The 14,779-nt window shown below is 47.7% G+C and overlaps 1 protein-coding gene across 1 annotated transcript in view; it reads right to left on the reverse strand.

Moving 5' to 3' along the window:
• LOC141735552 (zinc finger protein 367-like) overlaps positions 1–14,017 on the reverse strand; it is a 42,031-nt gene extending 28,014 nt beyond the window's left edge. The window contains exon 1 of the mRNA XM_074568528.1: positions 13,592–14,017. Coding sequence (XP_074424629.1) covers positions 13,592–13,936 — 345 coding nt within the window. The 5' untranslated portion in view covers positions 13,937–14,017. The remainder of the gene's footprint in view (positions 1–13,591) is intronic.
• Positions 14,018–14,779: the final 762 nt, after the last annotated feature.

Here is a 14,779-nt window from a genome sequence, read left to right on the forward strand (position 1 = left end):
CGATAGGGACGCCTTTGGGTAAGACTTAGATTATACCGAGTGCTTCCTCGGGAAACTTAGAAATTTCTCTAGAGACTCTCTTTTTCTACATTTAAAGCCAGGCTGTATCGTTTATAACTTTGTCGCGCGTTTTGGATATGTAACAATACTTTCATTTGCACGTGCTTTGCAGACAGTGTATTTATCACCGGCAATCCTAAGAACCTATATATCTGTTGTTTAAATAAACTGCACTTTTTTAAGTAGCTAGTCGTTTTGGTTTCTCACTGAACGCGACCAAAGACTCGAGAGTGGCCGTGCTAGTTCATGAGCACGACTAGACTGAAGGTGCAGTCCACTATTAGTGTATCCAAATCGTAATAGTTGAATACATATTAAACGCGATTGGACTGATAGTGCTGAATTGGGCATCACTCAGAATTTAAACCTAGCCGCACCTAGCCTCCCACCTCGGTGAGGAGTGTTAGAACGCAAGGGGGTTTATCTTCTGCTAAAACCGCTTTGCCCCTTTTCACGCAACAGAATTTTGGCGTAGTCGGCAGGATTGCCATGGATAAACTGCTGCAAAAATATGATTGTGCCCCTTCCCAGGCTGGGAAGGAGTGGGCCCATAAATTTTGGAAGGATGAAGAGAAAGTGGTGGAACGTATTGAAGAGTGTCGGGTTTCACAGAAGCTCAGAGCGGGGAAAGGCAAAGGTGTGATTTGTGCGGTGTTAGGCGCCTGTTTATCTTGTGCACAACAAGAAGCTAGGGAAACCCCTGCTCCTAATCTGATTTCAGCTGTAGAATATGCAACCCTGAAATCGGAGAATGAGGTGTTGAAGTCATCACTAGCCTTTCAAAAGGAGACAGGAGAAAAATTAAGAACTCAAGTTGATAAGCTTGTGAGTGAGAATGAATGTTTAGGAAACCGGAATGCTCAACTTGGGAGTGAAAATCACCAACTTAAAATGTTATTGGAAAGGGTGACTGGGCTCTTAGATAAAATGCAGCCCTCGACCCAGGTCCAACAGATTCGTAAGTTAATGTGTTATCCAAATTCTGGAACCCAGACCGGAGATTTTTGGTCTAATAGTGAAGATGAGGAAGAAGATGAGGAGGGAAGGACTTTTACTGTGAAATCTCGAGTCTTTCCTTTACGACCTCTGATTAAAACTGAAACCACAGTTGATGAGGATGATGATGAAGTCCGCAACACTGTGCGTACTATTCCGTGGACACCAACAGAGTTAGCGAAAATAAGGGAAAAATATTCGAGGCGGCCAGAAGAATCAGCTGTTGAGTATGTGTGGCGAGTTTCTTCTGAAGGAGGAGATAGAATTATGTTGAGTGAGGAAGGAGCAGGAGACTCTTGGGGACCAGGAGTGTTTTTAACTACAATGGACGGGGATCATAATTATTCCCTAACCGCTCGAGCAGCCTTTTGGGCAGGTGGTATGGATCCGCGAGAGAGGGGAGAGCCATTAGAGATTAGAGCTACAGGCTACTCTGAACTGTTTGCGGCAATACGGAAAGCAGCTTGTCTGCAAGCCATGTATGACAGAGAGGAATTTCGGAAATCCCCAATGTCAGCTGCTATCGACCCCGATCAATTAGCCCCTCTCATCCGTGGTCTTCCCGATTGCCTGAAGCCATTTGTTGTTCGTACTCAAGATCGTATACGAGAGGCTCGGGATGCTCATGGGCGGGGCCGGCGTCGCTACATGCCCACCTGGAATGAATATGTACAGGAAATAGACCAATATGGGCGCCGAATGGGCTGGGCCAGCCTAACTAGTGAAAAATCCTCCGAACACCCCCGGAAGGTTCGCCAAGTCCGAACTCACACTCAAAACCCCAAAGCGGTGGAAAGGTTTAAGCCTGATAAGGACCGGAATGAGTTGTGGCGTAAAGCCCTACAATTAGGGGTGCCCCGACAATTCTTGCACGGTGTCCCTACGGGAGATCTCCGTACGCTGGTCCAATCTCTAACTAGAAAGAATAATTCGGCTGGGGAGAAAAGTCTAACCAGAGAATCCCCAAGCTGTGAGAAAATTGTGCCTTCTGCACCGGAGCGTAATTTGATTGATTTGTCAGAGTCCCAGTCAAAAAACTCCTATCCCCGGGGAGGGCAGTGAGCCACCCTGTCCGGCGGGTACTAGCTATTCAATGGCTCTCTCATAAAGATTCTGAACCTATTATCGCCATTCCTGTCGGACCCCGGAGGATGTCAGTAAACTTTATTATTGATACCGGAGCCCAAATGTCTGCAATCACTAACGAAACGGCACAACTTCTAGGTATAAATCCCACCAGACGCAGAGTCAACTTCGCAGGAATTGATGGTGTGGTAAAAACATGCCCCGTTGCAAAAATTAACCTCTGGTTGCCAGGAGAGCAGCGAATGACCAGGGCGGAAGTGTTAGTGGGTGCCTCGCGTACTAACCTCCTAGGATTTGACGTGCTGCGTGGGCGAATGTGGAAATTCCCAGATGGAACTGTGTGGAGTTTTGCAGGATGCGAAAAAGTAATAGACACAGTGAAATTGAGTCTCTTGGAAACTTCCATGCCTTTACCTCCCTCTAAAGTCACTAATGTCCGGCAGTATCCACTGCCTGCAGCTGCGCTTGCAGGAGCAGACGGGGTGGTATCAGATTTAGAAAAAAGAGACATCATCAAGAGGACTCACTCGCCTTATAATTCACCAGTGTGGCCGGTAAAGAAACCAAACGGGCAATGGCGTTTCACAGTAGATTACCGAAAGTTGAATGCCAACACTGCACCCCTCACTGCCGCAGTTCCAAATATCGCGGAAATTGTGACAATGATACAAGGAGCTGCCCATCCTTGGATGGCTGCCTTAGATGTTAAAGACATGTTTTTTATGATCCCCCTCCTTGAGCAGGACAAAGCGCGGTTTGCATTCACATGGAAAGGAGTCCAATATACCTTTAACCGACTTCCACAAGGATACAAACATTCCCCCACTATTGCTCATAATGCTTTAGCTAAAGTGCTATCAGAGATTCCTGTTTCACAGGGATGTACGGTATACCAATATATTGATGACATCCTAATAGGGGGAGAGAACCAAGAAAGTGTAAAAGACATGATGAAAAACATCCGAAAAACATTACTTGATTTAGGATTGGAAATTCCAGACTCAAAGTGTCAGGGACCTGCACAGGAAGTTAAATTCCTGGGGGTCTGGTGGATTAAGGGAGCTGCTTCTGTCCCTCAGGATACCCTGGAAAAAATAGAGCATGGACAGAATCCTTCCAGCGTGAAGGAGTTACAGCAAGTTCTGGGAACTTTAAGTTATTGGCGTAAACACATCCCTGGCTTTTCCATCATTGCTCGCCCCCTTTATAGTTTGCTCAAAAAGGGTAGATCCTGGGAGTGGACTGAACAACACACTAATGCACTAGAATTGCTAATAAAGGAGCTAAGGTTATTCCAACAGCTTGGTCCTATACATCCAACTGACCCTGTCCATGTAGAATGGGGGTTCAGTGAACATGGTTCCCATTGTAATTTATGGCAGAAAGGACCAGCAGGACCGGAGAGACCATTAGAATTTAGCTCTCACTCCTTCAATGATACTGAGAGCAGATATTCAGACCTTGAGAAGGGTTTACTGTCCCTAGTGCGAGCGTTGCAACGAACAGAGCAGATAAGAAGAGAACAGAGTGTGATCATTCGGGGACCTTTTCGCCTCCTAGATGTGGTCCGTAAAGGGACAACACCACCAGCTGGCATTGCCCAGAAACCTACAGTTCGAAAGTGGTATGCTTATTTAGAAGGCATTAATGAAATCATGCCAGTCTCTGAAGGCAGTGTTAAAGTATCCAAGCTGCAAAAGGATATAGATGGTGCCCTATTGTTCCAATCCCCACCAAACAGACCATCTCCGATCCAAGAAGCTCCTCCTTTGAAGGAAGGCAGTGATCTTACAGGAGTGTGGTTTACTGATGCGTCATCTCACCGTGAAAACAATAAGTGGAAATATAAGGCCGTAGCACTGGAAGTAGCAACGGGAGAAAGAGCGATGGAAACAGGGGAGGGTAGTGCACAAGTAGGGGAACTCAGAGCTGTCCTACTAGCTGCACAACATGGAGCCACCTCCATTTACACTGACTCATATGCTGTTTTTAAAGGAGCCACCGAATGGATAGGACACTGGGCAGCCAATGATTGGCAGGTGAACAGAGTCCCGATTTGGGAGACGGACAGTTGGAAGCAACTGTTAGAAATAGGAGAACAGAGAACATTGCACATTGGTTGGGTAAAAGGCCATGATCGTTCAAACTCGATCACTGCTCAATTCAACCAACAGGTAGATAGCCTCACGCAGCTACAGCAAATTGACATTGTAGATGATGGTCGGGAATGGGAACGCTTACTTGAATGGTTACATGTTAAACGTGGCCACACAGGCCGTGCTGACCTGTATCAGGAAGGTCTAGCCCGGGGGTGGCCTGTGTCGGTTAAGCTGTGCGAACAAATAGTAACTGCCTGCTCACAATGTCGCCTACGACTCAGCAAAGATCATCCGAGTAAGGCGCCTCCCTTACACATTCGGGACAAGAAAACGTTGTGGCATTCATGGCAGATTGACTATATTGGGCCCTTGAGATTATCAGGTGGGAAAAGATATGTCCTGGCAGGAGTGGAGATTATCTCCAGCCTCAGTATGGCCAGCAGTTTCAAATCAGCTACCGGGGACAACACAGTGAAAGGCCTAAAAGGGTGGTTCAGCACACTTCCCCTTCCCGAGGAAATCCAAAGTGATAACGGTTCACACTTTACCGCTTCGGTGGTACAAGATTGGGCCAAAGAAGAAGGGATTCGATGGGTATTTCATACTCCCTATTATCCCCAGGCTAATGGCATTGTTGAACGCACCAATGGATTGGTTAAGCGTTTTGCAAAAACTCATGAACCTGGTTGGCATTTGCGATTGGACGATGCCATCTATCAATTAAATAACAGATGGAGTGGAGACGGCTGTCCTAAAATGAAAGCTTTCCGTGTATCTGCCAATATTATCTCTCCAACGGCTCCCAATGAACCGGGAAAATACCCTGGAAGATTTCACCCTGGGCAACCTCTGCTAGTGAAAATGCCTCAAATTGGGACGGTACCAATGGTGCTAGCTACTCCCAAAAATCCCTATGCATGGGAAGCCAAGGACTGTTCAGGGAAGATACACCGGATCAGCACCCGGTGGATCTCGCCTTCTTTTTAACCCCGTCGGTCGAATAAGACCGAGCAGATTTTCTTTTCCTTTGTGTCTTTCAGGAACCTTGGATGAGCTGTACAGACGGATTGGCCTACGCTAACTTTGAGTGTCTCCAGGGAATCCTGACATTGATCCTGGCAATAATACTATTTTTATTATGTATGGCTACCTGGAGGCCCAAATTCTAAAATGACGAATTGGCAGATGGAATTGATGCTATTCAGTTTTACCTTTTTATTCCCTGTTGTTTGTAGTCAGAGAGACCCAGAGTGGCCATGGTCTCAAGCCTTTGTTAAACACAATGCGATGGCAGGTACTAGAAAGGGAGACTTGAGTTTGGCCACTGTAGTTCTACAGGAAAATGAGGTGTTACATGAGTGGACCTGGAATAGTTGGTACCCAGTCCTGAAAGGTAAGGCAGGGGTGGAAGCCCGAGTAGGGTGTAGAATGATCAACGGCTCAAACCATGAGAAGGCCATGAGAATAGAGATATTTCGCCCTCAGAACCCACGCTCAATGACAACAAAGCACTGTGTCACCGACAAGTGGGATTGCTGGTATAATTTTACTCTTGTTGAACCCACTCTTGTAACTTGTCGTTGGCAACAGGATGAAATAGCGCTGCTATTTGAATTCAAGATAGACGTAGCACCTGACCTTTGGGATAATGCATTGTCACGGTACACTGCAAGCACCGGAACACCAGGAAACAAAAGGGGTTTAAATCTCTCCACTCTGGTTATACAAGGAAGTGAAGTATATTCCAGAGATAAATGGAGATGGAATGATTCACTTCAAATGGCTAAAATCGAGGCCACCCTTGGAAAGAGAATACACATTGGTTGCCGATTTATCAATGGGTCTGCTCACCACAGGCCAACTGTAATTAAAACCATCTATGTAGACTCTACCAAACCAGACAAATACAACACTGACTGTTACAAAATTATGGAGCCAAATTCAGATTGCTGGCACAATTTCACCTTTATCAAACCTACAATAGTGTATTGTATTTGGGGCTACAGGGGCACAGAATTGTTATTTGAATTTATGATTGACTCAAATACACCTGAACTTGCCGAAATAAATCCAGAACCTACACCCCCACAAACTCTCAAAGGCGTACCTTCTAAGCCCTCCATTAGTCTAACTCCTTACATTTTCAACATTGGCCCTTATGTTATTAAACACACAGGTCAACAACAGATACTGTTTAATCCCACATATTCCCTCAAACGAGTAGAATTGTCAATGCAGATTAAAATCTCTGCGATCAAACCCACTTGTTTACCATTCCTAAGTACATCTTATGCAGGATGGTCAGCATGGTTACGCAGACGAACTTTTGCCACTTCACAACGACTGAAGAGGGATGTGACTGGTATCTTAGGAACAGGCCTGGGAGTCTTAAATAGTATAGATGCTGAGATACTTGCCAACAAACTAGTCACAACCACTACTGATCTGGACAAATTGAGACGTCCCCTACAGTCCTCTCTATTAGCATTGGGAAACCACCAATGGCTTTTATCGAATATATTGCCTCAGTGGGAAGAAACGGGTGAAAAAGACCATCAGCTGATCACAGATGCACTTGGTACAACCCAAAACAATGTTTCCTTGGCTCTTAGTTGTATCCAAGCCCAATTGTGGATGCAATCTATGACAGCCGCAATCATAAGGGAAGGTGAAGAAGGCACCTTGCCCACCGAAATTCGAAAAGTAATATGGGATAACGCAATTGAATTTGAGAAAAAATTTCAGTCCTGGTGGTATCTGGTTAATTTCACCTATGATCCCATTGAGAGCAAGGCCACAGCTTTTGTCTTAACAATACGCAATGCTTTGGTATACACCATATACCCAATCATTGCGCTGGGGTTGAATCACCAAGGAGCCATACCCTATCCAATAGAGCACAGAGTGTGGGCACAACAAAATGAGAATAAGTGGCAAACTGTTGGTGTTGACGCATGCGTTTCACGAGGCCAACAAGGATTCATTTGTGAGAGTAATACCCTGAAAGCACAAGACATTTGTCTTGACACCAACCAGAATGTTTGTCACTTTGAGATACATCCCGATGAAACCCCAGAAACTGTGCTTGTATATATTGGGAAAGGGTGTGTTTGCATGAGGTCTCCCTGTAGTCTTGTATTCATAGATGACATAGTAGTTGATATAAGTAATCACTCAAACCTTTGTGTTTGTAACTTTACTAACATTATCGGATGTGACTTCAATTATTCAGCTCCTGTTACATCTTTTCAATTGCTACAATCTAATTATACATTGATTCGAGATTTGTTGCCTACCCCCATCGGAATGAATCTCTCACTGGTGAAGAAGTTGCTACAACACGATGAATTGAAGCGACTGTTGAAAGAGGCCCAAGAAAGTGGACAGAGAACTTTGATTACCGTCCATCATGATGTTGAAGAAATACACCAAGTGCTGGAAAGAGTCAAGAGAGACGGAGGACATGGATGGGGAGATACTCTTTTTGGATGGTCACCGACAGTTACAGGACTTTATAACAAGATGCTCCATCCTGTTGTCGTTTTACTAATACTCATTATTTTGTGCTTCGCTTTGACAATTGTTTTGTATGTTAGACTTTGGATTATGATGAAAAGTTTAACTCATTTGATCACTCCACGAGATGTATTTGCACTTGATATCCCTCACCACAAGAACACATGTGATCTTTCCTATCAGTATTGAGTATCGTGGAGCTTGAGTGACTGTAGTCACGGGGTGGATTATGTGGAATAAATACTAAATTGGCTAAAAAATACAAAAGTACAGCATTGTTCACACATTAAGGAAAAGTATAAAATCAAGAGGCTTCTGAGGTAGAAAATAGCCGCAGCTGGCATGAAGGACACAACATCTGTGGTTCCCTGATAAGCTACATGAGGTACGGGACGGGATGCAATTATTCCGTGGCTTTACCTTATGATGTATAGCGGATACAGGAATGGGATGATACCATGAAACAGATAAGCTGCCAATTAGCTGCCCGCTCGATGCTCGGAGCCAACATTTTGTCAAATTTTGATGAAATGCTGTCCTTTGTGCGAACTTTGCTCATTATAATGTCATTATAATACCAAAACACACCTCCATCCCGAAGGCTACCCGCCTCCAAGGTGCGACCACTCCTTCTTGAGTCTGCGCCCTGAATTTCTCGTAAACTATACCTTTAATTGTGAAGCGAGAGAAATTTACACCAATCATGATAAAAGTATGTATGACTAAAGTCACTCAAACTCCACCTGGAAGATAACAAATAGTATAAAAATAGCCCAAGAGAGGGGGGATACCCAGGGAAGACACCATCACAAAGAATTACATCACTGACTTCTGGGATCAGTCGACGGGCTGAGCCTCTCTTCCCCCCCGATAGGGACGCCTTTGGGTAAGACTTAGATTATACCGAGTGCTTCCTCGGGAAACTTAGAAATTTCTCTAGAGACTCTCTTTTTCTACATTTAAAGCCAGGCTGTATCGTTTATAACTTTGTCGCGCGTTTTGTATATGTAACAATACTTTCATTTGCACGTGCTTTGCAGACAGTGTATTTATCACCGGCAATCCTAAGAACCTATATATCTGTTGTTTAAATAAACTGCACTTTTTTAAGTAGCTAGTCGTTTTGGTTTCTCACTGAACGCGACCAAAGACTGGAGAGTGGCCGTGCTAGTTCATGAGCACGACTAGACTGAAGGTGCAGTCCACTATTAGTGTATCCAAATCGTAATAGTTTAATACATATTAAACGCGATTGGACTGATAGTGCTGAATTGGGCATCACTCAGAATTTAAACCTAGCCGCACCTAGCCTCCCACCTCGGTGAGGAGTGTTAGAACGCAAGGGGGTTTATCTTCTGCCAAAACCACTTTGCCCCTTTTCACGCAACACCCTCTGAGCTCTGTCTTTCAACCAGTTATCTATCCACCTTACTGTCCATTCATCCAACCCACACTTCCTAAGCTTCCCTATGAGGATGCTGTGGGAGACAGTGTCAAAAGCCTTGCTGAAGTCAAGGTAGACAACATCCACTGCCCTCTCCTCATCTGTCCATCCAGTCACACCATCATAGAAGGCTATCAGATTAGTCAGACATGATTTCCCCTTGGTGAATCCATGTTGAGTACTTCCGATAGCTTTCTTTTCCTCCACATGCCTTGAGATGACGCCCAGAACGAGCTGTTCCATCATCTTTCCAGGGATGGAGGTGAGGCTGACCGGCCTGTAGTTCCCCGGCTCCTCCTTCTTGCCCTTTTTGAAGGCTGGAGTGACACTGGCTTTCCTCCAGTCCTCAGGCACCTCGCCTGTTCTCCAGGACCTTTCAAAGATGATGGAGAGCGGCCCAGCAATGACTTCCGCCAGCTCCCTCAGCACTCTCGGGTGCATCACATGGGGGCCCATGGACTTGTGGATATCCGGTTGATCTAATTGATGTTTCACTTGATCCTCCTCAACCAAAGGGAAGTCTTCCTTCATCCAGACTTTCCCTGTTACCTCCAAAGTCTGGGACTCCTGAGGGCTGGGCCGAGCAGTAAAGACCGAAGCAAAGAAGGCATTCAGTAACTCCGCCTTCTCCGCATCCTCCGTTGCCATGGCTCCTGTCTCATTCAACAGCGGGCCCACATTTTCTCTAGTTTTCCTTTTGCCTCCGATATATTTGAAGAAACCCTTCCTGTTGACCTTGACAGCCCTTGCCAGGTTTAATTCCAAGGAGGCCTTGGCTTTCCTTGTTTCATCCCTGCATACTCTGGCAGCATTCTTGTAATCCTCCCAAGGGGTCAGTCCCTTCTTCCACTTATTGTAAACTTCCTTCTTCCACTTGAGCTTTTTCAGAAGCTCCCTGCTCAACCATGCAGGTCTCCTGTGTCCCTTGCCCGTTTTCTTGCTCTTAGGGATGCACCGATCCTGAGCTTGGAGGAAGTGGTCTTTGAATACCAACCAGCTTTCTTGAGCCCCCCTGCCTTCCAGAGCCCTAGCCCACGGGATCTCTCCAAGCGCTTCCTTGAAGAGGTCAAAGTTAGCCCAAAGTTGCAAACCTACTTGTTGTTTTGTGCATACTACCCATGATCCTGAACTCTGTCTTCTCATGATCACTACAGCCTAGGGTGCCCCCAACCTTAATGTCCTCCACCAGTCCCTCTGTGTTTGTCAGTACCAGGTCCAGGAGTGCTCCTCTCCTTGTTGGCTCCTGCACCACCTGTGTCAAAAAGTTATCATCAATGCACTGGAGGAGCCTCCTGGACTGTGCGTGCCTGGCTGTGTGGCCTTCCCAGCAGATATCAGAGTGATTGCAGTCCCCCATGAGAACCAAGGCCTGTGATTGCGAGGCTACCTTCAGCTGTCTGTAGAAGGCCTCATCAGCTTCCCCATCCTGATCAGGTGGCCTGTAATAAACACCCACAACAGTGTCACCCATACTAGCCTGCCCCTTAATCCTTACCCATAAGCTCTCAACTCTCTCTTCATCTGCCCCCAGGGAAAGCTCAATACATTCCAGATGCTCTCTCACATAAAGAGCAACTCCACCACCTTGCCTCGCTGGCCTGTCTTTCCTGAAAAGGACATAGCCATCCATGACAGCATTCCAGTCATGTGAGCTGTCCCACCATGTCTCAGTAATTGCAATGAGATCGTGTCCCTGCAACCACACACAGATCTCTAGCTCTTCCTGCTTATTCCCCATGCTGCGTGCATTGGTGTATAAGCATTTCAGAGAGGGTGTTGTGTGAGTAGTTTTCACCCTTGAGGTGTGATAGTCCTTCTAGTTCTCAAAAATACTAGCATGCTCCCCCACAAGTGCTGAGCTACTATATCCAGGCACCTCACTGGCAAGCCCAGTACCATCCCCACCCCCCTTCAAATCTAGTTTAAAGCTCTCTCAATGAGCCCCGATAACTCTTGTCCTAGAACCCTTTCCCCCCTGCAAGGTAAGCTATTCCCGCCTGTTGCCAGCAGGCCTGGTGCCTTATAAATCAAGACGTGGTCAAAGAACCCAAAGTCCTGGTGGTAGCACCAGGCTCAGAGCTAGGCATTGATCTGCTGGCTCTTCCTATTTACCCCCTCATCATTCCCCACAACTGGAGAGAGAGAGGAGAATACGACTTGTGCTCCCGATCCCTCAGCCTCTTCTCCCAAGTAACAAGTGATAGGACAAGAGGAAATGGCCTCAAGTTGCACCAGGGGAGGTTTAGATTGGATATTAGGAAAAATTTCTTCACTAAAAGGGCTATCAAACATTGGAACAGGATGCCCATGGAAGTGGTGAAATCACCATCCCTGGAGGTATTTAAAAGATGGGTAGATGTGGTGCTTAGGGACATAGTTTAGTGGTGGTTTTGGCAGTATTAGGTTGATGGTTGGACTCGATGATCTTAAAAGTCCCTTCCAACCTAGATAATTCTATGATTCTTGGGGTTTGGGGGGGGGGGGGGGGGGGGGGGGGCTGCATTTAGAGCGCTTTCTCCTGTTGCATGATTTTTCAGTAGGAGGGTTGCCTTTTAAGGGTTCATGGGCTGGGGTTGGCGCACTTTTTCATGTGACATGTTCTGGGGGTAAGTGTGCCTTCCTGAGATTTTGTGGGGCTGTATTTGCTGCAGATTTTTGTGTAGTGTGTTATGGCATGGGTGGTTGCCTTCTTGGGGTTGAGAGGGATGGGGTTGGCATGTCTTTTTGTGTGGCATGTTCTAGGGGTGAGGGTGCTTTTTTGGGGTTGGGAGGGGGCTGGGTTTCACACTTTTTTGTATAGCACATTTTGGGGGGAGCTGGAGCATTTTTTCATGGTGCTTTTTGGGGAGGGAGGTTGTTATCTTGGTGTTTGAGAGACTGGGTTTGAAGCATCTTTTCATGTGATGTGCTTTGGGTAGAGGGTTTGATGTTCAGGGTTTGGAGGGCTTCATTTGGTACACCTTTTTTTAGTGTGGCGCTTTTTGATGGAGGTAGCTTCTTGGGGTTTAGGGGCTTAGGTTAGTGTGCTTTTTCATGTTGCACATTTAGGGGGTGGAATGCCACCACAAAGATAGAGGGGGGAAGGAAGAGGCTTTTTCATGTGGCACAGTTTGGGGAGTGTTTGCCTTTTTGGGGTTGAAGGAGCTGGGGTGTGCATGCTTTTTCCATGTGGTGCATTTTGGAGAGTGTAGTTGCCTCCTCAGGGTTCAGCACGCTTTTTTGTGTGGTGTGTTTTGAGGGGGTTGCTTTCTCATGGGTCTGGGTTGGAGCATTTTTCTTTCAGCTCATTTTGGGGATTTTCTGGCTCTGTGTTTAGAGGGGTGGGTTTATTGGGTTAGAGGGTATATTGGGTGGGTCTATTTTTTTTTTGGGGGGGGTGTTATTGGTTTGGGCTTTTTACAGGGGGTTGGGATGTTTTGTTGGGGTTTTGGCAGGGTTGAGGTGTTTTGGGCAGGAGGGGTTGGGGCAGTTGTAATTTGTGGGGGTTTGGGGTTTAGGTACGATTTATCAGTTTTGTGAGTTATGAAGTTCTTGAGAGGCAGGGGTTGGGTATTCATAGGAGAGTTGTGAGTGTTTTATTGGATTGGGGGGTGTGTTGGGTTTGGGTTGTTTTTTTTTTTGCATTTGGGGCTTTCTTTTTTGGGGGGCGGGGGGTGGGTGGGTGTTTTGGGGAGGTTTGAGCTGTGAAGGCTTCTGGGGTTTGGGGCATTGTGCATGGTTGGGACTTTTGGAAGGAGTGTGAGCATTCGGGGGGGGTTGGAGATGTCAAGGTTTCTTGTATTTAGGGGTTTAGGGTTTTTTGCTTGGGGTGGGTTTTGGGCGATTTTGGTTTGGGGTACTTTAGGGGAGTGGGATTCACGGAGTTTGGGGGTCATGGAGGGTTTTTTTGTTTGGTGGTTGGGATTTGTGGGGGATTGGAGGGTTTGTGGTTTTTTTGAGGGGTTGGAAGTTCGGGTTTTTTGTTTTGGGGGCAGGGAGCTTTTAGGGTGTGGCATTTTTGATGTTTTGAGGGTTTTGGAGGGTTATCAGCACGTAGACGCCCAGCCGTTGACGGGTTGTCATCCCTCTGCAGCTAGCTCCGCCCCCATCCCACCCCTCGGGGACCGTTAAGGGCGGCTCACCTCTTTTCCCTCCCTCCCCCCCCCCCCCCCCCCCCCGATGCGGTTGGGCGCGCCGTAGTGTCATCGGAAGTGACTTCACTTTAAGTGGCCAGGAGGAGATAGACACTGAGAATAAGGAAGGGGTGCTCGGCGCGTCGCCCTTTAAATTTGCGTCTCTACTGTTCCGTAGTGAAGCCTCTTACCACCGCACTGACTCCAGGCTGCACGCACAGGGGCAGCGGAGTTCGCCCTATCGCGCCCAGCTGCTTGGCCTGTCCCGGCACACTCACCTTGAGATGGCTGTCGCTGCTACTGCTGCCTGGGGTACCCGCCTCCTCTTCTTCCTCGCTACAGGTTCTGGCTGCCCCCCCACGGGGCTGCTGGACGAATAAAGGGGTGGTGGAACCACGAGGGCTAAAGGTCACACTGTGGGCGTTCTCCCCCCAGCACCAGGGGTAAACCATGAAGTCGCTGAAGCCAGGGCTGATGGGGATGGGCGGGGGGAGTGCTGGCCCCTCACCTCTCCCCTGGGAGGGCGGTTTGATCGAGGTGGTCTTTATAACGGAAACCAGGACGCACTTCGGGGAGTCCCGGCAAAAAGTCACCGGGGGACCTGACGGTGGCCTCTCCACCATTGCCACCCCCTCGCAAACACCAGCGCAGAAAAGGGAAGAGGGAGCGGAGAAGCTCCACAACGGCTCAGCTCCCCTTTCACAGTCTATGTCCCAGGGCTGGGAAGGCGTAGAAATCTTGCAACAACCACCACCGCTTGTCACCCCCCAGGTCTGCTTTAGTTGTTTACCGCCGGAGACGGCGGCTCCTCTTGGGGCCTCACCCTCCTTTCCCAGCTACCACCGTCGCAAAATCTATGATGGCTACAACCTCCCCACACCTTTCTGAAGCGGCGCCGGTCCCCGCTTGTAGTCCCAATCCTGGTGGCTCCTGAGGAAGAGCTACTGTTGCACAACCTAGGCCAAACCCGAGATTTTCCCGCGTTACATTTCGCGCCTGGGCGTAACCAATCACTGAACTAGGCGCTGACGTTACAGAGCAACAGTTCCCGCTCACCAACCACTTTGCTCTGTGGGCGGGGACAGAGCGGGACTCAGCTTCACTTCTGCCGCTCTATTGGCTAGGCGCCAGGCTGACTGGTAGAATTCGAAACTGACAGGGCTGGTAGGCTGCTGGGGGTGTTTTGCCTCACTATAACTCGTTTCCTCTCAGGAGGTGCAGCCTGGCTGTTGATTGGCCCGCCACGGTGGGTGGACGAACTGGGGAGGGTTTGTTTGTCTGCTCTAGCTTGGCGTGTGTTTTTGTTTCGCCGTTTGGTCGCTTGGTAGATGAGCTCTGGCGCACCTAGCTCTGGATGCGGCGCGTCACGTGTGAGGTCGGCCACCGCTCGGGTATTTGGTGCTTGTCATGCAGAAGAGATGCTAGAAAGCTCCCAGAAGGCGCTGAGATTTCATTGCCTGTGTGGA

Source organism: Larus michahellis, chromosome W (genome assembly GCF_964199755.1).
Source record: "Larus michahellis chromosome W, bLarMic1.1, whole genome shotgun sequence".
NCBI classification, from domain to species: domain Eukaryota; kingdom Metazoa; phylum Chordata; class Aves; order Charadriiformes; family Laridae; genus Larus; species Larus michahellis.